This window comes from Anser brachyrhynchus (genome assembly GCF_964034855.1).
Source record: "Anser brachyrhynchus genome assembly, chromosome: 29".
In the NCBI taxonomy this organism is placed as follows: Eukaryota; Metazoa; Chordata; class Aves; order Anseriformes; family Anatidae; genus Anser; species Anser brachyrhynchus.
In genome coordinates, this window is record NC_137722.1 from 927,703 (window position 1) to 949,227 (window position 21,525).

At 48.3% G+C, this 21,525-nt stretch overlaps 2 protein-coding genes across 6 annotated transcripts in view; one reads left to right on the top strand and one right to left on the bottom strand.

Annotated features, from left to right (window-relative positions):
* The window catches only part of SCN8A (sodium voltage-gated channel alpha subunit 8), a 60,577-nt gene extending 43,798 nt beyond the window's left edge, over positions 1-16,779 (bottom strand). Inside the window, exons 1-2 of one of the 5 annotated variants that reach the window (XM_080570744.1) lie at positions 12,978-16,778; positions 3,561-3,890 (exon numbers count right to left, since the gene is read on the bottom strand). In XM_080570744.1, the coding sequence (XP_080426870.1) occupies positions 3,561-3,836 (276 nt within the window). In that variant the 5' untranslated portion in view covers positions 3,837-3,890; positions 12,978-16,778. Of the gene's footprint in view, positions 1-3,560; positions 3,891-12,977 lie in introns of those variants that run through there. The other 4 variants (XM_080570743.1, XM_080570747.1, XM_080570746.1 and 1 more) reach the window with 4 other exon arrangements.
* Positions 16,780-16,827: 48 nt separating this feature from the next.
* Positions 16,828-21,442, top strand: LOC308184071 (thiol S-methyltransferase TMT1A-like). Its single transcript, XM_080570787.1, has 2 exons — positions 16,828-17,703; positions 19,641-21,442. The coding sequence occupies exons 1-2, from the start codon at positions 17,209-17,211 to the stop codon at positions 19,875-19,877; spliced, it is 732 nt and encodes a 243-aa protein (XP_080426913.1). The 5' UTR covers positions 16,828-17,208; the 3' UTR covers positions 19,878-21,442.
* The last annotated feature ends 83 nt before the right edge of the window (positions 21,443-21,525 follow it).

Here is a 21,525-nt window from a genome sequence, read left to right on the forward strand (position 1 = left end):
TGTAATTTTCCCGGTTCCACACCCTCAAGGTGACATTCCGGGCTGGAGGGCCCGTTTCCAAACGATGCATGTGACTTGACGAAGTTGCAAGTCACTCCATTGGCACATACACACGAGCAAGATCCTCAGGTGCCCATCTGCAAGCTATAGGTGACCTCAGACAGTCCCACTCCAGCCTCTGATGTCCAGCAAGGCGCAGACTTGTCTACAAACTTGGGGCTGATTTCTCCACTGGAAACAACCCGCCTAAGCTTATGTGTGGTCTCCGCTCCCAGAAAAAGCACGGACCTTCTACTGCCTCCTAAATGGAGCAATCACAGGAGCATTTGAACCTTCACCTCGTTCTGCAGCGAGCATGAAAGATTCAGATCAAGTGGAATGGGTGGCAGCTGCTTGAGGTGAGCGGCCACAGCCCGGCAAAAGCCACGTTCGACGGGTAGGAACAGGCGAGGAGCTGTTTAGTAGGACTGACAGCCCCAGCCGTAATTGGAAGAGAAGGAAAGAGAGGCTTAAAAAATGGGAAGACATTCAAAAAAATTTGAATAAGCCTGTGGAAATAGAAGAGGATGATGATCCTTACCTCTTGCATAAGCAGACACTGGAGGATGTTCAGCTCTGTGGCACACGTTCACGTGGAGAATCTTCCCGTTTCTCCCCATTCTGCTCAGCGCCTGCCACAGGCTCAGACAAACCCAGCACCAGGTCTCAAGAGCACGAGCAAAATGATGCAATTAAGTGAACAGCAACTTTCTAGGGCAGGAAGTGTTTGATCTGACTGGGCAATAGGAAAATACGCTTACAAATTCTGACTCGCTGCCTGCCTAGACTTTGAGGCAATCAGCTGGTTTGCTTTCATCGCTGAGGATGCTCACCCAGGTGTGTCCTCTGAATTCCCTTTGTACACGTCAACAAGGAAGTCCACGTGCAAGGATTTGGGTTTTAATTGAAATTTTTCAGGTGTCCGCATCAGATATCACAGGCAAGTAATGCTTCTACCATGTACTCCAAATCAGGAATTGCACGGCGATTTTTACTTGCAAAACAAAGAATCATGGAAAAATTTCTCTCTGGTAGTTCTACAAAGACAAAGAGGAGCTACCTGAGCTCCATAAACTGTTACCTGTGAGCAAATGGACTTTCCTGATTCTATTAAGAGTCATTACCCCCATTTTGCAAAGCAAAGCAACTGAGCAGAGGAAAATGAAGCAGCTCGGACAAAACAGACTGGCTTGCAGAGCTGGGCTCTGAACCCTGGAGTTTTGACTCCCTGACCACGGTCCTGTTTCTAGGTCACTCCTTTTCTCCTTTAAATATCAGTTAACAGGCCACTGGAAAGTTCAGCTTCTCAGTTAAAATGCAGTTTCAATTCCCTTAGACAAACCAAGATCACCGTGTCCTACTGCAAGGAAAAGCAACCAGCTGATTTGTTCCTATGCATGCTGTACATCTAGCTTTAAAAGAAAAGACCTATGATGCAAAGCCTTCTGGCAAATGCTAGAGGGAAAAAAAATCTTGGAAAACTTCCCATGATTCAAGCAGATTTGCAATTCCTGATGATTCAGAGAAGGGGCTTTTTTAAATGGCCTTAAAAAAACTCTTTGTGGGAAGTCACCGACTAGTCGAAGAAGCACACACCTAAGCTCTTGCCATACCAAAGTGGATGCAAAAGAAAAATGTTAATCTGGTGTTTATGGGGTGAGCAAGGCTCTTTTTGCAGAACAGCGAGTACGAGGCTGGCAGGGCTGTGCGAGCTTGCCTCCAGTCTCCAGAACCTTCCCTTCCAGCTGCGGCTGCTCCGGTTCCACCAAGAGCTCGCAGACCATGTGAGCAGAAACCTCGCGAGTGGCGACGTGCAGAACCGTACGGCTCTCTTCTGGAGACACGCCAGATGTCTTCAAAGCTGGCAACGGGGCTTATTTTTTCTATAAGGGAAGATTTCTCAATAGCAGTGTGTTTGGAGGCAAATCTGAAGACTGAGAAAGGGTGAGGGCTACCCTGTCTCCTGGTGAAACAAGCAAGAAGTCTGCCCCGCGACACGGGGACCTGCTGCCCTTCCAGCAGTGCCTGGCTACTTTAGCTTGAAGGAACACGGCCTGATCCTCCAACACAGTCTGTTTTCCTACACGAACAAGGTGCAAAACATCCTCTCTGGATTTGCAGTGACTTTTCCTAACGCCTACTTCGGTCAGGTGCAAGTGGCCAAGCCAAAGCCAGAGCAATCCTGGGAACCGCTCTTACGCTCCGTGCCTCTGTCTCACAGCCTGCCCACACCAAAACCAGGCAACAACAGATTTGTTTAATAAAGAGAAAATATTTGCTTAATAAAGAGAAAATATTTCCGAGGGATAACATAAGCTTCTTTCTTACCAACAACAGCAGTTGTCAATACACTTCCTTCAGTAAACCAGCCACCTAAGCACCGAGCTGACTGGTTTTCAGCACACACCGTATTTCTAAGCCCTGCTCTGAGCCACCACCTGTACTCCCAGCACCGCTGCCGACGTAAATAAGCATTAAATTCACTAGTGGGAATGCCGAGAACAATCCTCAGTTATCCTTAACTCTAGCATCAGTTGACTTCATATGAACGTTGCCCTGCAAATCCCAGAATCACTTTTGAACATGGCAAGAAATGTCTGCCCCGGCACAAATCCTGACATATTTTGTTACCCATGAGAACTTACTGATTTTACCTGACAGCCATTTTATCCAAGTTTTGATGGTCACATCAAAGTTGTCACATATACTGTCATCGCATATACAAAGCTCGAGCTTCTCAAATGCAGCTACGCCCCAGATATATCTTTCTGGTAATTATCTCAGCTTATTCAAATTACATTTCTATCAAAGAAAGCAATGAAATTGAACAGCAGAAAAGAGCCTCGGTTTTTAAGTGTCTAGCCTTCAAAGAAAATTCGTGATCACACTCTTCCTTATTTCACCAGTAGATTCCCCCATCCATACCCAGCAGTTTGCTTACTCACCACTTCCCTCAAGATACCACTTCATTTCTTAACACATTTCAGCACCAATAAATGTCTCCTGCCACATCACCTTAATTTCACAGACAAATTTTTTTTTAAATAAAAAATTCTGAGGATGAAAGCAATTGAAATAATTTCTCACTTCTTTTTTTTGGTCACAATTCTAAATACCACAGTTTCATTCTGATCAACTTCAAAATGAATTCCATGCAAGTAATGAAATACACACTTAAAACCGTTACCGTTACCCCACAGTTAAATTCTTCTTATTGCCCTCATGGTTAAAATTGGCACATTAGCACAACTCTGCTATTTTTAATTTCCAGACCTTGTTCTGCTGTCTCTATCCAAGCAGATGCTTAGAAGACTGATCGTATCATCTCTAACTTAGCTGGATAATTGTTCCAAAGGTGCATGAAGCACAAGGGAAATACCGTAAAACTTCAAGAAAAGAACAGGCAACAACAACAACGCCCCATCCAAAGACTCCATTCTTTGTCTTCTATTTAAACCATACCCAAACCTGCAACCTCCCAAGCAAAAGGTGGTTTAGTGACTTCTTCCTTGCAGACTCACTTTCTGGGTCATATAATAAGGGTCAAAGTCCTCCAGTGGTACAGCAACCAGGCCTTTAGGGATGTCCCCGTAGATGAAAGGCAAATTCTTCCCTGCCTCAAGGTCACTGTTTGGTTTTGGTTTGCTGTCTTCATCGTCATCCCGGTGGCTGCTGTCTTGCTTTGGACGCTTCTTCTTTTTTTCTTCTGCAATGCGTTTCTCAATGTTAGCCAGAGACTCCGGAGTGAAAGGTTTAAAACTATCGGGGCCTGGTGGTGCGAGCAGCCGTGCTGCCATCTTTTCATCCTGCAGCAGCTTCTTTAGTGATGTTGCAGCCCGGACAGGTCAGCTCTGCAGGGGAGCAAACAGCACAGGCAGAACAAAGAGTCAGTCACGGGAAAAACAGGCGGACCAGCACATTTCACCGAAGACCTAAAAACAACCAGGCCTTCAGGTCCCCGCGGAGAGGGGCCAGCACTGCGCATTTTGGCCCCTGCACAAGCATCCAACAACAGCGATCTCCAACCACGGCACCCAGAGCCCATCTCCAACCACGGCACCCAGAGCCCATCTCCAACCACGGCACCCAAAGCCCATCTCCAACCACGGCACCCAGAGCCCATCTCCAACCACGGCACCCAGAGCCCATCTCCAACCACGGCACCCAGAGCCCATCTCCAACCACGGCACCCAGAGCCCATCTCCAACCACGGCACCCAAAGCCCATCTCCAACCACGGCACCCAGAGCCCATCCCGGCTGGGGAGCCTCCCAACCACAAACTAGAGCACAGAATCTTTTCTGAAAAGCAACTTTAGTTAAAAAAAGTATATTCCTGGAAAAAGTATATATACAGTGTATTTACTAGGCATTGTTCTCTAGCAAATTGATTATTAGAGAAAATTTCCAAGCCAGCTCTGTTCCCGAGGTCAGGAAGAGGTGCTCAGCCACATCTAAAAGGGGCTGGGTGCCAGCATGCTCCTCACCCTGCTGCGGAGGCACCCTGGCTCCTAATGCCAAAGATGAACAACTTGGGTTGAATTTGTTGAGTTTTAGGGTTTGCCAACAGGCGCAGAACACGCCGAGCTCCTGGGACAGGAGCGCTCCTTCCTGCCCTACCTGACGTTACCGTGGTTTAGAAATTCCCTGAAACCTGTGCTATAGCCCTGAGCTTTACAATTCAGCTATTTCAGCACGAAATTAGCCACCAACGGCCTCCGTGGTCCTTCACTTCGAGGGCCATACTGTAATCAGGTGGAAGGGCTCAGGGAACGCAGAGGCAGCGGCCCCCCGGGACATGCTCCCACCCGAGGGACGGGCTGGGGCTGGCGCGCACTTGCCCAGCCTTGGCAATGGGCTCACTCCGAAACTGAACATCACAGCTTGCTCTGAAGATCAGCGGAATTCCTGCATAAACCCAGCATACAAACAGGAGAGTTTTTAAAAATACCTGGAGATCCCGCTCAACCTTGAAATAAAGTACCTCGGGGATTTCCAGAACCTAGAGCTACTGGAGCAAAGTATCCCTCCAAGTGACTACAGCTCATTCCTCTACCCATGACAGCGCCGTTCGCACATTTGCTCTGAGTTCATGCAAATCTAAAGCTGCCCCACACACGTAAAGCTTAATCAAGCATTGTTTCCAGCTCAGGTTTTATTTGCAGATCCAAAAAATTTAAGTATAGATCTTCCTCCTTATGTAACTACCCAGCATAGCTGGGGCTGGGACTCTTCTCGTATAAACTCAACCAGGTATTTCCAGAATAATAGCAACAGACTTGAAAAATATGGCAAGAAGGAGAAAGAAATAAATGGCAGCATCTTGGTTGCAATATCTCTAGAAACATCACAAAATAGCTTGCTGATATTAAGGAAAAATTAATTTATTCTATTCTTGCAGCATTTGCATGCATTTAATTACCAAATTTCCCACATACTGTGAAACTATATAGCAGCGTTGGGGATGTGGTCTAATTGAATGGCACAGATAAATATGTAAGGCCTGAATTTAGAAACCAAAGTAGCTCAGGGACACAGGAGCATAAAAAAGGGGAAAAAAAAATGAAGGCTCAAATGAATGCCTGATTTGCACGCCCGATTACACAACCGGCAACTGGAAGCAACCAACTATTCTGCCAAGTAGCCATGCGAAATAAAAAAAACAAAACGCGCACACACACACAAAACCAAGCAAAACTCAAATCTAGCACCCAACTGCATATCACAGTGGACTCCCTGTAAGCCACACTGCAGATGACAAATAAGCCGGTCTTTTCTCTGCAAGCCTCACTATTTGACACAGCAAATTCTCTCCCCTGCAGGGCAAATCCCGAAGCGTCCTTGGTTCTGGTGTGGCATCACATCTTGGCCAAAACAACTCCACTCTCTGATTCTCAGAGGCCTGCTGTAAAGATTCCTCTGCCTTGGAAGGGTTTGCAAAGGTTCTGTCCATTGATAAATTGCGAGACTCTCCGATTTTATACCAATAAACCCGGCTACAAGTTCCCCTCGTGCTTTTTGTTCTCACTTTTTTTGTTTTATCGTTTGGTATTTACTTGCAGAGCTGTTAATTTCTTGGTATCACAACATAATAGTGATCTGGAGTTCTCTTTTCTTGGGAAGTTCCTGCCTGTCCTGACTTCGTTTGTTTTCCCACTGAATTATCCTACATTAAGAGAATGAACAAAGTTAGGATGCAAACTGAAGGGATGGGAATGGAATGCTTATTTAATCCCTTAAATCAGACCCAAATGGCCATTTTTATAGCTTTGATAGCAGAGCACTTCTATTCTTACGATGACTAGTCGTGCTTTGCAGCTCCCCCAGCCAACTTCTAATCTTTTCCTTTACTCAGCATTCCCAGATGTAACTGCCCAGGATATTTCAGAGCTGCATTTTTACAACAGCCACCCAGACGAAGAGGTCGGAATGCCTCTAGGTCCAAATTCCCACCGGGTTTTCCAGGCTCGCTGTCATATGCTCAAAGCAGGTCGTACGGAGCCAGGCAACCAACGCATCAGCATCCCTTTCTGCCAGAAAGGAGAAGGGGCTAAAGGTGGATGTGTGGAGCAATCCAGTGATTAATGAAGCACAAAGAGTGAGAGTATCAAAGATTCCCACTTGCAAGGTTTTCCTCAACAGGAAGAAAAGAAAACCTCAGTAACAACAACAATTTTTGTGAGGACCCACAAATATTTTAAGCGCCCAGCTGCGCTCACCAAGAGAGGGGTTTTGGTGTTCATCATAAGAACAGAATGAGTTGAGTGTGTGAACATCTGCTAAAGAACAACCAAGAAATCCTCCCCAAAGCAGCCCCGTAGAAGGGGGGCTCGGTACATCCCCTGCTGGGGGGAACTCGGGTTCCAATCTGCCTCTCCCAGTGAAACTTCATTTCTGTACGGGCACACCCAAAGAACGATCTGGTTTTTGTTCCTTTCCCATTTTCTTCATCTCAATCAGTTACTCCACTGTATTTGAAAAACACCAAGCATTACCTATATTCCTCGATTTTTTAAAATAAAACTAATATTTAAAGACCATCAGTCCATATCCATACGTTCATCCAATGAACAAGTATTACATTATCTTCATCCTGAAGATCTCAGGATTTAAGTAAGAAGTTCCTATACGGAGAGACAGACGTAGAAAGGAAAAATAATTTGTCTAAGGCCAACCAGAAATCAACGGTAGAACTGAAAACTGATCATAAAAGCACCGGGACTCTCCCAGGCCCCAGTCCTGCTAACAATGGGCTGTATACACAGCTGCCTTCTTAAATGCTGTCCCCAGAAATCAGATATGTCCCAAAATGTCTCAGCAGCCAGCGTTACACCTCCAAGGGAGTCGCCTTCGTCTCCCATGTACCTGGGCTGCATCGGGAGCGCCGTGGGGCTCGTCCTCCTCGCTAAAGACACCAAACGCTTCCACAACAGCACTCCTGGTCCTGCTGGAGCTCAGCCTAGGCTGTTCTGCATGGCGAGGTCCTGCAGACTACCAGCCTTGTAAATTTTACTTTACAAATGAGGAGAGCCTTGCTGGGGTGTGCGGAAACCGGTTAGAATAAACGCTAGGGTTTGTTTTGGCAAAAGGCACGCTTCCCAGGTTCGGTTCTTCAGCGTCCGAAGGGAGAAACATTTGGAAAACTGCGACCAGAGAAGCGGCGCAGCTCCCCGTGGCACCGGGATGGCAGAGATTTGTCCTGAGCACCTGGAGCTCAGTGCACAGCACTCACAGAGTCCAAACCACACGAGTACGGGCTCCAGAAAGCAAAGGTTTTACACCAGCAAAAAACGCCGTACTGAGGTGCCTGGTTACTAAGACAATCGCTTTTTACAAATGTTCCCAACAGTCCATTTACCAGCACATTAGGAAATATTCTGATAAATTATGCAAGCTGATTGTCAAAATAAATTAAAAAACTCTTTTGAGGCATTATCTTTGCTTTAATACATTCCTTCAGTTATTAATTTGCAAGATTCAGTCAGTCACGGTATCCTTTAAGTCCCTTTGAGAGAGAGCCCTTTTGTGTGAGTCCTTTTATGTATCCTTTTATCCATACATATCCTATAGATGCATATATCCTTTTATATAACCCACATAGACGCACGTGGATTTGATTTTAAAAGGCAGGGTTGGGGCAGAAAGGAAAACACAATGTGGATGAGCAATCCCCTGAAATTCTCCTGCACGAGACCCCAAAAACCACCAAACCAAAACACCTACATGTGAGAAAACCCCTGGCTGGGAAGGGCCTTCCAAAGAACTCGCAGCTCTTTGCCATCTGCAGCAAATTCGGAGAGCCTCGAAGCGGGCAATTTTATCAATGAAGCTACGGCAACACGAGCAGCTGAGATGCAGGAGGAACCCTTGGAAAGGCCGTCATGTGATGCTCGATGCTGTAAGGTGGAAGGAAAAAGGCTTATTTTCACGATCAAGCAGTATTTATTACTGTGCTGCCGGTCATTTTCCCCAGCCTCTGTAAAATGCTGCAGAAAATCCCCATGCGGTCGTTTCTAAGCTCAGGGCAGGCTCCAGACAGGGCAAGAAAGCGGCTCTGAAACACCAGGGGCAGAACCGAAGCTGAACACACACGCTTAAAGGTCAAAAATGAACAGAAACAGGGAGGAGGGAGAAGCACAGCAGCACCCGAAAGCAACAGAAAATTGTGTGAAAACAACCTAGCACCTAAATACGCTTTAATAAAAACCTAAGAAACAAAAGATGTAGTACCAGAGGCTTTCTTAATCCCTATCAGGAGCAGTATCAGTTCTTTAACGTCACCGGTAAGTTGTAAGACCTGGAAATAGGTGAACCCAGATCTCCAGTGCCTGGTGTTAGCCATTACTCACGGCGGACTTGCATTTACCACCGGTCTGCCAGGGGAACCTGGCGTTTCAGCCAGACTCAGCCAGCTCAGGTACAGCCCTTCAACATCCCCCTTCTACAGCCCAGCAGCTCAGCCGGGACCTGTTCAAAATATTTACTGTATAATTGTCAAGGCACTAGCTCACCCGCTCAGAAGACCGAAATTTAATCCCTCATTCAATTCGTTCAGTGGCCCTTAAAACAGCAGTGACTGTTGTTCTTCACAACAATTTCGGAGGAACTCATTTAAGGTTGTGGAGCGCCCAACCGCTACGATGCCAAATAGCACAAATATGGGCAAATATGAAAGGAAGGAGAAAAAACAAACGGCCGCCTAGCTCTCTGCTCTGACACAGCACAGGCTGGATGATTTCTGTGGTGTTGTGGAAGGCTGAGTAAATCCGCAAATGGCCTGAGGATCTGGTGTCTGGCTTCGCAACTTCAGAGCTAGGAAGTCGGGCTCCTCCAGCAGGAGTTCGGCCGCTCAGAAGCTGTCTGCCTTGTAATGATGTTGAGCACTGTCACCTCTCAGATTTCCTCCCAGCTATTGGGAATTCAGCATGCCCAGAGATCAGGACAAGTTGTACTATTCTTGTCTTTAGAATAACAATATTCCTGTGCACCATTACCTACAGAAATAATTCAGTTTATGCCCAGCTGTGTCTTTAGCCACAAGAAGAAAATCGGGTAAGGTGAAGCACTGGGGACAGATGTGTGAGCTATTTGTGATGAGCTTCAACTGCTCTGTTTTTCAAGCATCCTTCCTCAAAACCCAATGCCAGAAATATCAGAAATATCACCTTAATGGCCAAAGAGAACTAGATATTGCTGAGTTTGCCTCACCAAGCTGTAGGAGCTCCTGATCCCAAGCAAGCACCACTTCTTCCCCCAACTGAAGGGTTTCAAAGCATGCCCGAACAGACATGAAGAGCTGCAAGCACATCTATTTCTCTGGGTTTTACAATTCATGTACGGAGTTCCGGTAAAACACAAAACAAAACAAAAACGGTGTACGCATATGGAAAGAGAAAGAGAGAAAGGAGATGGCTTTTAGTTATTTTCAAGATTTTCTGCTCACTACTAGCAGTGAATCAATAACAGGTTTTATTCATGCATCTTTAAGACCGCTACTTGTAAAGTTCACAATGCATTTAAATGTTTTTAACAATAGAAAAGTTTTGTTTTGTTTTAAGTAAAGAAAAATCCGCCTGGAATTTACTGCTGAGAATATTTTCTTTATAATCTCTTCACCCCCTTCTGCTGGCACAGGAGCAATGTGGAAGGGGGCTTTCAGGTCTTCGCTAGCCAGATTTGGCATTTTGAAATGGTCGTTCCCAGAAAAGAGCAACTTCACGGGTTTGCTGCAGCCCAGTCCCTGCTGGTTACCCTTTTACCCGCAGCACTGGTGCCTTTCTCCGAGCCACAACAGGTCCCTCGGTTACTCGCGAGCCACGCAGGACGCAGACCAGTCGCAAGGCGACCATCCCACGCACCCTCCTCAAAGTGGTTTCTGAAAGCATTTTGCCCATGCTTGTTCTCAACGCTAACGCTTTTCTCTCGTTATTTCACCACATCATCTTTAACCCAAACCCTTTCTTTGAACACAGCGACGGGTTATCGATCCCTGTGTATTTGTTTATTGCAATGACAGCTGCAGCCGCTTCAGGAGGAAGGCAATCTATGGTGAATGGAAACCCTGCGACCACACGAACACTGCATGCCCCCGGAGTCACAGACGGCCTCTGGTGCCCACTGCTTCTGGAGTCATTGAAAAATACTAACTATCAACTGAGATGTAAGGCCAAAGCTGTCCATCTTAATGAAAAAGCACGCTGACCAAACCCAGCAAACAGAGTGAATGCAGACATAACAAAAAGGGGGAAGATGATATCATGTTTTACGTATTTGAGCTACTTTATTTTCATTCAGCACTGGCTTGTTTCTATTTTACTTCACCTCCTTTAACTGAAAACGAGAGAACATGCATCCACTCTCAATTTCTTGCAACACACAATCGCTCGCTTTTCTGCTGTTTATTATAACCCTACCTTTCCAACTCTGTGCATAAAACATTCACATAATTACACTTGTTCCACCGAGTAGGACGGAATTACAGTATCTGTACTGTGATCTGGATAGAAGCCGTACGTAGGAGCTTATATAACTGCTTAAATTATTTGTAATAGGTGCAGGCCCTTGCACCCAGCATGAACGACACTGTGGAAGCACTGAAACACGTGAACAAAGCTCCAAAAGCCCTTCGGTCACGTCGTTAAGCATTTCACTTAACCACCGCGGAAGCTAAGGAAGCAGGCTTCCCACGGGCACAGCCGATGGAAGCGGGGACGAGCCGAGCTCCGAGAGGCCTCGCGATTGCTTGCGCGGGTCACGGCGTTACGGCACGCTGCTACAAGCGAAGGCTGCTCCCGCGACAGGCAGCGCCACGAGACGGCCGCCCGCGGGCGCGTTCCCTGCGCGGCACCTCTCCTGGAGCTCGAGCTCTTTTCGGAAGACCGGCCGTCACGTGGCACAGAAAAATAAGCACCCCCAGGCAAGAATATCCCCAGCCCCCCTCCCTCCAAAGTGGTGCTGGAACGGGCTGCCGGCCACCACCACCGAGAAAACGATTGATGTAATGCTTCCTCCCTTCTTGCCTCTAAAGATACTACTGGAAGGGGGCTCCCGGAACACCCTCGCTCCTCCTCATCGCATCCTTCCCGGTGTGAAATGAGGACATACGGGTCATGGGCTCCCGTCGGGGGCGGAATGCTGCGGCGCTCCAAGGCCCAGGCTACCCGCCGACAACCGGCACCCCACCAAGCGACCCCACCTGTCCAACTCCTGCGTGAGCTCACGCCGGTCGCCCGCAACACGGCGCACGCGGGTAAACCCACCACACCTGCGGCCGACCTCCCTCTCTCCAGAAGTCAGCTCCATTGCCTCCACAGCGCGCACGGCCCCTCGCACGCGTTTCCCTTCCCGGAGGACTTTTAGGCTTCACCTCGCATCAGCCGCAGCTGCCGCTGAGCAGCCATCCCCCCCACACACACACCACCACCAACTTGGGCAGGATTCGCACCAGAAAATGGGGGAAAGGATGAAGACACCCAGATTTTTTAATAGGAAAAGCTTGTTAACATGCAATTCCCGTCTCCCCGGGATGGAAAAATTAAGCCTGCCATCTCCGTTCCCCAAAATCCGAGCGGTGGAAGGAAGCAAGCGCACAAACCGTGCTGCTGGCCGCCATCTGGGTCAGGTTAGGACCTCGCAGCCGCCCCACGCATCTCCCCACAAAACTCCGTCCTCCAACTTCTCGCCCTGGCAGCAGGACTGCGAGGATGCTGAGCAGCGGGAGGAAGGCAGGGTGGAGGAGGGCTGGCCCAGCTCTGCAGCTAGGGCTGAGGGGGGCAGGGAGCGAGGAGAACTCCAATTAGCCCTCAGCTCTCCCTCCCCTCAATGCAGACAAAGAGCAGAGAGCCCAGAATTAAGGGCCGGGGAGAAGGGCCCCGTCCCCGGGCTGAGGGGTGGACGGGGCTGGGGGTCGGGGGGGTGTAAGGGAGGTCGCCCCCTCTCCCAGCAGCAGCCTGGGGAAGGGGCTGCCGAAATCCCGACCCCACAGGGCAGCCAGGGGGCGAGCCGGGGCTGGGGGGGGGGAAGCGGGGCACCCTCGGACCCCCCCTCGCTGCAGCACCAAGGGGCGAAGCTCCCGGAGCATCCCTTCGGGGCGGCCGGCAGGAGAGGCGGATTTAGGGGAAGGGGATAAGGGATGAGGGGAGGGTTTGGGGGGGTCGGGGGGCTACCTCTGCACCTCCCGAGCGCAGGAGAAACCCCTCCAGAAGCGGGCAAGGAGCTGCGGGAAAATCGCTCTGCGGCAAAACCCCCGCCCGGGCTGCGCGTGTGTGTGTGTGTGAGGGGGGGAGCGAGAGAGAGAGGTGGCAGGTGGAAAGAGCGCGGGGCGACCGCTTCCTCGTTTCAAAAATAAAAATTAGGAGAATTAAAAAATAAATACCCCAAGGCTTTCGAGCCCCCCCACCCCTCCCCCTTCGGGCCGGGGGAGGGGGGGGCTGTGACTTACTGTGGCCGCTGCGCTAGCGAGTCTCCCGCAAGGCGTTGCTGGACTGCGGAGGTGGGGGAGCTGCAGGAGGAACTGCGGTTGTCGCCATCTTGTGCGCTGCCGGCGCGGCCCCCCCGCGCTGCGCGCTGGGCGCCGGCCCCTCGGCTGCCGCTGAGGGAGCGTGGCCAAAGGCCCGGGGCCCGCCTGGGAACTCCCCGTCGTTCCCCCCCCACCCCACCCCGTCCCCTAAATACACACATAGATGCGAGGAGGTGGCCCCCGGGGGACATGGGGTGGGCTCTGAGAGGCTGGGGGGTGAGCGGTAGCTCCTCGCTCCCCCTCACAGGGATGGTGCCCGGCATCGGTCCCCAGTCCAGGATCGGTCCCCAGTCAGGGATCGGTCCCCAGTCAGGGATCGGTCCCCAGTCAGGGATCGGTCCCCAGTCCCGGCATCATTCCCTGCTCCCAGCATCTGTCCCCACACCAGGATCATCAGTTCCACTCGCTGCCATCCTTGGAAAAAGAAAAACCAACGCCGGAGCCATGCCCGTGCTCAGCTGGCCCCCACAGCCCACCGTGCAAGTGGCCCACGGGTGAAGGCTCGGGTGCAGATGTCTTGGCTAGCCCCAGTTTTGCTTAGGACAGTGTCTTGCTTCAAGTCTAATCTACTCCCTGCACACAACTGGCTTTGGAAATAAGGGCAAAAGTCCTACCGCAAGCACAGAGTGTGGCCCGTGATGTGTGAAAGATGTCATCATAAGAGGGAAACTTTGCATCAGCCAAGCATTGTCTTCTTTTTCTTTTCTTTTCTTTTTTTCCAAACCGTTCGAGGATAAGCTAAAACTTCAGCACTTCAGGTGGCTGTGCCCATCACAGCCCCCATCAGCACGAAGAGCTGCGTGGCCTCATCCCTGGACTCGCAGCCGGCTGGCAGCTGGTGCAGAGGTTGCACAGATGGAAGCTGGCTCCAGCCCTGCTTATGGACGGAGTTCCTCGAAATCTGTGGGTGTGAAGGGGATCACAAAGAGTGGCCTGCTGCTACACACCACTTCGCATTTCGCCCAGCCACAGCTGGGGTGTAAAGAGAGCCCTGAAGCTGCAGGAGCGGTTTTTATTATTTAGAGGAAATCAAAAATTAAAAGGAGGAAGGACAAAAGTGAAAGAGGTGAAGCTGAAGCTCTAGGTCCTGGGTAAGGATAAAACACCTCCGCTGCTCTATGTTGCTGCAATACCTACTCAACACGGGAATGGATATCCTTCCTGTCACCAATACAGGAACGTATTGGCATAATTAAAGCACAGTTTGGGGGAAAAAATATCCTTTGTTAGTCAAACTAACATTTTGGAAGACAGACAAGTCCGGATGCGCAAAACCTGCAGAAAGAGAGATGATGAAGGGCTTTGGTGTCTAAAAACTATTTACTTTTCCTATCTGTGTTAGCTGACCTAATAGAAGACAGTTTGCACTGAAAATTTTGATCTGTAGGTCTAGGCACTGCACTGCCTTCCCTCTAACTGGGCTGCATACTCAGGTGGTCTCTGGTCAAAAGCAAGATTTAGCTCCGCTTCCCCAGGAAAACTTGAGCACAACAAAGTAAGAAACTGCATCAAGACAAAGCCGCCTCCTGGCCATGGGAGCTTCTTCTCGTCCTGACTTTGAGCATAACAGAGAAGTCTTACAAGAAATGCCCAGTTGAGAAAAATGTTTTCAGATTTATTCTCAAAAGTCCTGCCTCAGCACCTGCCAGTTTTCTCAGGAAAGCTGTGGACGTCCAAAATGCCAGCAGCTCACTAAAGAGGAAAGCCTACTACAGAATGCTGTCCTCAGCTACAGCTCCCTCATACATGCAGATTTCTCTATTTTCCAGGAGAACAGTGAATAAGAGAGTACTAATAATTAACACAAGTTACCCCTTATATGTAGATTTGATGCCTATAATTTGATGTTATAACTGTAATTTATGGCTGGATTTTTAGGATCAATTTTTATTACGTTGCTCTTGTTCTCAGTAGGACTATGCCTGTGTTGCAAAAAGAACAACTTGAAACGCTGTATTAGGTTGCTGCTTTAGGGAAGAAAAAAAAAATCCACCTTGCAGAAATGTCCTCTTCGCAGAATTTTAAATCTTTGTCCTCTGAGCAGAGCTTTAGGAGTTGCGCACTGTGTGCTGAGCAGACAAGCTAACGGGGCACAGCACTGCGCTGGAGGACTCATTTATCTTGCTTTAGAAATGACACAGGAACTAAATTCGCCCTCACTTTACAATGCTGATTTTTATGGGACTACCCTAGTGTAACACAAGGGCAGACACAACCTAAAAACCATAGATCTCCCAAGCCATAACTAATCAAAAGCAGCTATATATACATTAAATAAGCTGTTACAGAAAGCTACAGATTCTGAGAAAGTTTCAGTTCAAACCGGACCTTCTGTAGCGTGCTTCTCGCTACGACTTCAATTTCCAAACAGAAGCAAAATAAGTGGAAATAAAACCACAGAACTACAGGAAAAAAGTCTGCACAGGCAACGGTGCCAGCAGTTTGAAGCGTGCAGCGCTGCGCCCAGGCCACCGCCAGGCAAAGGTGCTGGGACAGAAGCGAGCAGGCAGCGATGCAGCTCACCCACACCCAGACGGAAACGTGGGAGCTCACCTGGCATCCAACTAGGGCACCCACGGAGCCGAGGGATGCCGGTGGGCACACGGGTCCCAGCGGGGCGGGCAGCGCACCAGAAATACTTCAAGGACATGCTGGGGCCCCAAGGGTGTTATTACAGTTTGTAAAGACATCTTTGAGCAAGTCACTTAAAGAAATATATAGGTCAACACCCTCAGAGGGTGCAGAGTGATCACACAACAAAACAAAAAGATCCTAGCCGATACCAGCAGAGCCTACTAGAGTCCATCCCGGAGCAGAGGCATGAAGTTCAGCACAATCCCTACACAGTTACACTTTCTGCAGTGCCCCTATCCATCCCCTTGCTGGCATTATTGCTGGCCCACACCAACAAGGGCGCGTTGCACTGCTGAGCTGTCGGGTCCACGTAGTTCATTGGCCTGAACCAGATTAAAAGGGAACCCTCAGAAAATGAACATCCTTGGAGTTTATTTCCAAAATCATGCTACCTTGAAAAGCCGATAAATATTGCAACTCCAGCTAATGGCTGTGCTTGCCTGTGATCAGAAGAGTAAAACAAACAAAAAGCTCAAAACCTTTCCTTGGGTTGAAAGAGAATGAAACCACGCAGAACTCAGGCAACACAGCTAGGATAATTCTGTAATTCTGGACAGTGACTACCTGGCACTGCGCTGTCTCTTTAAGGTGCACACAGCTGCTCAATACAAAAATAAATAAATAAAAAATACACTGGATAAGGATACTGCCTTTTCCTTATTTCATCATTACAGCCTTCACTTCTCCCTTCCCTTTTTGTGCAGTGATCTCAGAATTGCCCAGTCAGATCCTAAGCTTTGTGGACAGGGACGTGTCCGGTGCATGCCTCTACAAAGCACACGGAGTGTCTGTGCCTCCGTAACAACAACCAGGTGACTGCCTATCTGTGCTCAGAGCAAAAACCCAGCAAGCAAGCAGAAGCTAAACAAAGTTTAGTAGCCAGAGTGACTATGTAATTTAAACAGGTTGTTACATTTGGATAGCCAAAAAGATTGCAATAGTCCAGAAGATTTCTACTGTATCATGACTGCAATCCTTTTGTTGCTCAAGCTCTGTCTCACCTACAAGACAAGCCAGTATCTAAAGCCTGCAAGTGTGGAAAGAGGTGAGAGTCACTGTCAGAGTGCCCTGCACGCCACATCACGGCCGTTAGACGGTCAGACGTACAATGAGACAGCAGTCCACAAACCTGATAGGCAAAACACGCATGAGGTTTTGGATCAGCCGCTTCTGCCAGACAGCAGGCTGGAAGCAGGCAGGATCTGAGCTTTCAGATTGAACGCAGTTAAACGTTCAAGCACGTCCTCAGCACACGAGCGATGCCTTCAAAGCAAGTTGTCCAGTTAGGAGCACAGCCTCCCGTGTTTGCTAGGCGAAGCAGAGGTGCTCAGCGGGGCTGGCACCCCCCTCCCTTCTCAGATGTTTCCAGCAGTTTGGTAGGACCGCAGCGCTGCCTCTTTAAGACACATTTTGGAGTGTGGCCAGCCAGGCAGACATATCCGGTTCAGAGGTAGCTCTGGCACCGGGAAAAGCTTCAGGCAGAGCGAGCTGAGCTCCCTGCACGCCCAGCTCCGCAGAGATGGTGCTCGCCTCCCTGCTGCAGAGCTGCGTCCAGCTCCTCGTCTTGCCTGCGCACGTATTCACCTACCTGGGCTTGTGGGACTCCTTCTATAAGAAAGTTTTTCCGTATATCATGGCTCAGATGGCGCCAGCCTACAACCATAAAGTCTACAAGCAGAAACAAGCCCTGTTCAGCAACCTGCGAACATTTGCAGGCCCTTCGGGCCAGCTCACCTTGCTGGAAATTGGCACGGGCACCGGCACCAATTTCCAGTTCTACCCACCAGGCTGCCGGCTCACGTGCACCGACCCTAACCCCAACTTCAGCAAGTTCCTCCTCAAGAGCCTCTCGGAGAACCGGCACCTCCAGCTCGAGCGGTCGGTGGTTGCCTCTGGCGAGGACCTGCATCAGATTCCGGACGGCAGCATGGACGTGGTGGTGAGCACCCTGGTGCTGTGCTCCGTGAGCAGCGTCCGGAAGGTCCTGGCCGAAGTTCTGCGGGTGCTCAGGCGGGTAAGCGAGGGAGAAAAGGGCGATTTGTGTCACGAGGAGCCAACTCCCCCATGCTGGCCCACGTGTGGGATAGATGGAACTGCCTGCACGAGGTCCAGGATGAGTTTAAAAGCACCCGTCAGCTTTTTCAGCCCCCGGGAAGATGGGTTTATCCACTCCTTCCCCCTCAGCAGGCAGTTTCGGTTAAATACACACGCAGTGACAACGCTGCAACCCCTACCGACTGCTGAATGTTTACAGCGTAAAAAACGAGTGCTCCCTCCAAAAATTCAAGCAATAATAAAATAACTAAAAATAATAAGCAATAATAAAAATAAGAAAAGCCCTAAAAGCTGTAGTCGTATTTAAATATTTATTTTAAATCCAAATTCACATTAATTTTGTATAAGCCACTTCATGATTTGTTAGAAAACTTCCATTCCTTCCATTTACTTAGGTTTGAAAATCTCAGAGATTATCAAACGGACCTTTGTTCCTAAATCTTTTCAAGTTATCAGGACCGAGAACCCAAATGAAGTCAGAAACTGGATGTCAGCACCTAGGTCATTTTAATATTTTTGAAAATGTGTCCTTGGTTCATGTTGACTGTTTGTTAAGACAAGCAATAAGAATTTCTTGTTTATTCCAAAGATTTCAAACCACACTGCATGCATAGGGCAAAAGACTGTCATGGAACTAGCATTGCTGTGGTCTGGTGTGCGAGTACCTTTTCCCCAAACATGAACAATCCTATTCTTATTCTGCAGGTTGCAGAGGAACCATGGTTAGAGTCCAACAGGTTGAACCCTTACCATCCCTCCTAATTCTAGGTTAATGAAAATTAAAAATAGGCCGTCACTTACAACCATTGAGCTGATGCCACACAGAGCAAACTGGGCAGAAATACAGCGTGCCTGGTTTCTGGATCCACCTGCCCTCTTGTCGTACATGGCCCACTTAAAAGGGCACCAGCTCCAGGGCCCTCCCTAACTGCTGCTGTTGAAATGTCTGACAACAGTGAAGCTGAAATTGTAACAAAACCTGCCTCCACAACTGCTGGGATTTCAAGTTGTTTAACCTGGGAAGTGTGTAACCAGGGGGGATCCTCGTGCATCTCAACAGCATCGGAAGAGTCGTCTGCAGAAACAACCACCATGCACAGAGGGAGAAGCAGGCACAGGGAATGGATTTGTAGGCTGTGGACAAAGTGCTCTCATGTCCGATTTCCCTTCTGCCAAATCCTCTTTCTTTTCCTAGCCTGTAACTTGACACATGACATTGCCTACAAGTTTCTTTACGTTACTGTGCTGGAGAGATCTGTGGACCTGTCTGGGATCACAAGAGAAGCTGTCCTTCCTCTGTCTTGTAATACTGAGACACAACGCAAGAGAAGTTGCACTTCTGGCCTGCGCAGCACCTACTCCTAAGTACTTTTTGTTTGTGTTGCTTCACCTGCAGAGGAAAGAACTAGCTCAGCCTGCTTTACCTCTCCCTCCTCAGCATGGCTGGTATGCTGCCAGGCACGCAGACGGCCGGGAACACCTGCAGGCAGTGCTGATCGCCCCGGCAATTTTACAGATGAGAGAAACTGAAGCACAAGGATGTTAAAGTGGTTACTCTGAGATCATCCAGGGCAGTTGCGACAGAGATGATAACCCTGTGGCAGCAGTTCCTAGCCACCAGACCATACAGCTTCTTGCACGGCTCTAAGCTGCACCCATCCGTAAACTTGTAGTCAGTCCATCACAGCCACCACCTTCAATGAAAACCAAATGGGAGGCAGTCTTAGAGACCACACAGCCCAAAACGAATACAAATCTTGCCCGCATAACATCTAGGAAAGGGCTTGGTGTTCAGAGAGGTGATAAAAAGCAGCATATTTACCAACATGGAAAAAATTAAATTCTACTTATGGAGGTGAAAAGCCCTAAGTCCTTTCTGATGGCACTGTTTTGCAGGGTGGAGCTTTCTACTTCTTGGAGCATGTGGCTGCAGATCATTCCAGCTGGACCTACTTTTGGCAAAAGGTCTTTGACCCCCTCTGGAAGTGTTTTGGAGATGGGTGTTCCTTGAGCAGAGAGACGCAGAAGGAGCTGGAGAAAACTAACTTCTCAGAACTGAATTTAAAGCACATTTATGTCACACCTTACTGGATCCCTTCTAGTCCTCATATCATTGGGTATGCAGTAAAATAAAGGACTGTGAGCACTGCAGGACACGGGACCTCTCTTCAGCACTCCTTCCATGCTTTAAATGAGGTTTTTCACTGGTTAGCACCCTTACAGCCAACCCATATACAGCAGCTAGCAGCCAGAAAGAAGAAAAACATGGCAAACAGTGAGCATACCCAGCTCATTCAAACCGGGAATCACTCTCCTTTTGTTAGACAGGCTTTCTGGGTAAAGTTCTTAAATAGAGCTGTCACACAAGGACCTGGCAAACTGGAAAGAAGAACAGAAAACACATTTCAGACAATACAAAATAAAGAGTCAGCATCTTAGAGAGCTGAGAAAGGAGAGAGCGAAGAAAGGGAACAGAAAATACATGCAAGCAAGAACAGAGAGCTAACATTTCCTAATGGCGGAGAATAATGCCCAACCGTTCATGTTTCCAATACAGGACACATACATAATAGATACTGCATCAGTACGAGCATTTTCATTTCAGTCTTCCCATTATGAACTACCTTTAGAAGCGGGCGTTTATTCACCCATGCCAGTGCAAGTCCTCCCTGACAGGAATTCTGTTTATTCAGGGAAGTGCTCATTAGAGCACCAGGTTGCCATACATAGTTCTCACTGGCCATTAGATGCTGATGTTATCAGCGCAGATTTAACTCGAAACAGCAACCCGGAAAGCCAAAAACTGTTCTTACACTGGGAGAAAATTGGTTTTTGTTAAATCCAGTGGCAGAAACCTCATCTCCACTGCAAAATGCTCTCTGTTACTAGGGCAGCTGTGTCCTCAGAGCCCTTTGGTCATGCTCTGCTAGTGTGTTTCACCTGTGCTTAAACTCTTCACTTTCTACTCTCCTGGTGAGCTAGATCACACCTGTAAGATGTTTTTTGTCTTTTTTTTAAAAGCCATGAGTTTCATTAGAAATGTTTTCCAGTTAAACTCCTCTAGGACACCAAGAGAAGATGCTGCCTTCTTGGCCACAGTTGACTCTTTTCTATGATTTCCTACAGTATAGCAGCAAAGAATTAAAGCCTAGTACAGATTATATTTATAATGCACTTCTTGACTCTATTTTGTCCTTCACACACTTCCAAGTGCTCTACGCAGAAAGTACATCTGAAGTAATTCCATTGTTCAGATTTGTTTCTCTAATGTAGTTACCACAAGGTAGAGGAATGAAGATATGACAAGCGAGTTTGTTAATAAAGCAGTCTAATAATGAGGCCACTGTATGCTGGATTTTGTAGTTGCTTTATTACCACTAGAGGGAGGAGGTAACTCATCGAACAACAGGGCTACCTCTCACTTAACAGATAAACAACATTCCCCAGCGCAATTCACACCCGAACTGCCTGAATGAGGGACCTGAAGTTGAGAGGTACAAACAGTCCTCCTTCCCCAATACTGGGCTCACCTGAAGCAGAGCAATTAAAAGCTAGTGGCTAATTACCCTGCTACCAAGCCCTGTGGAAAAAGTACCAGTGATTGCAAAGTTGAAAAAGTTTTACAGAACGCATTTAGCATAAAACAGACCGTGTGTTGTTGACTCAGGCTTATAAAGTTAATAAAACTAAGCTACATACTATACGTAGTGATTACTGAATTAATTGTTTCCTATCAGAGCTCTGAAAGGTAACTAAGAAAAGCAAGATCATTCCCTGCAAA

Bases quoted from the DNA above. Each gene is read 5' to 3' on its own strand.
- LOC308184071 (XM_080570787.1), top strand. From the start codon at position 17,209: ATGGTGCTCGCCTCCCTGCTGCAGAGCTGCGTCCAGCTCCTCGTCTTG. The intron at 17,704-19,640 runs GTAAGCGAGGGA...ACTGTTTTGCAG, and splicing joins TTCTGCGGGTGCTCAGGCGG to GGTGGAGCTTTCTACTTCTT.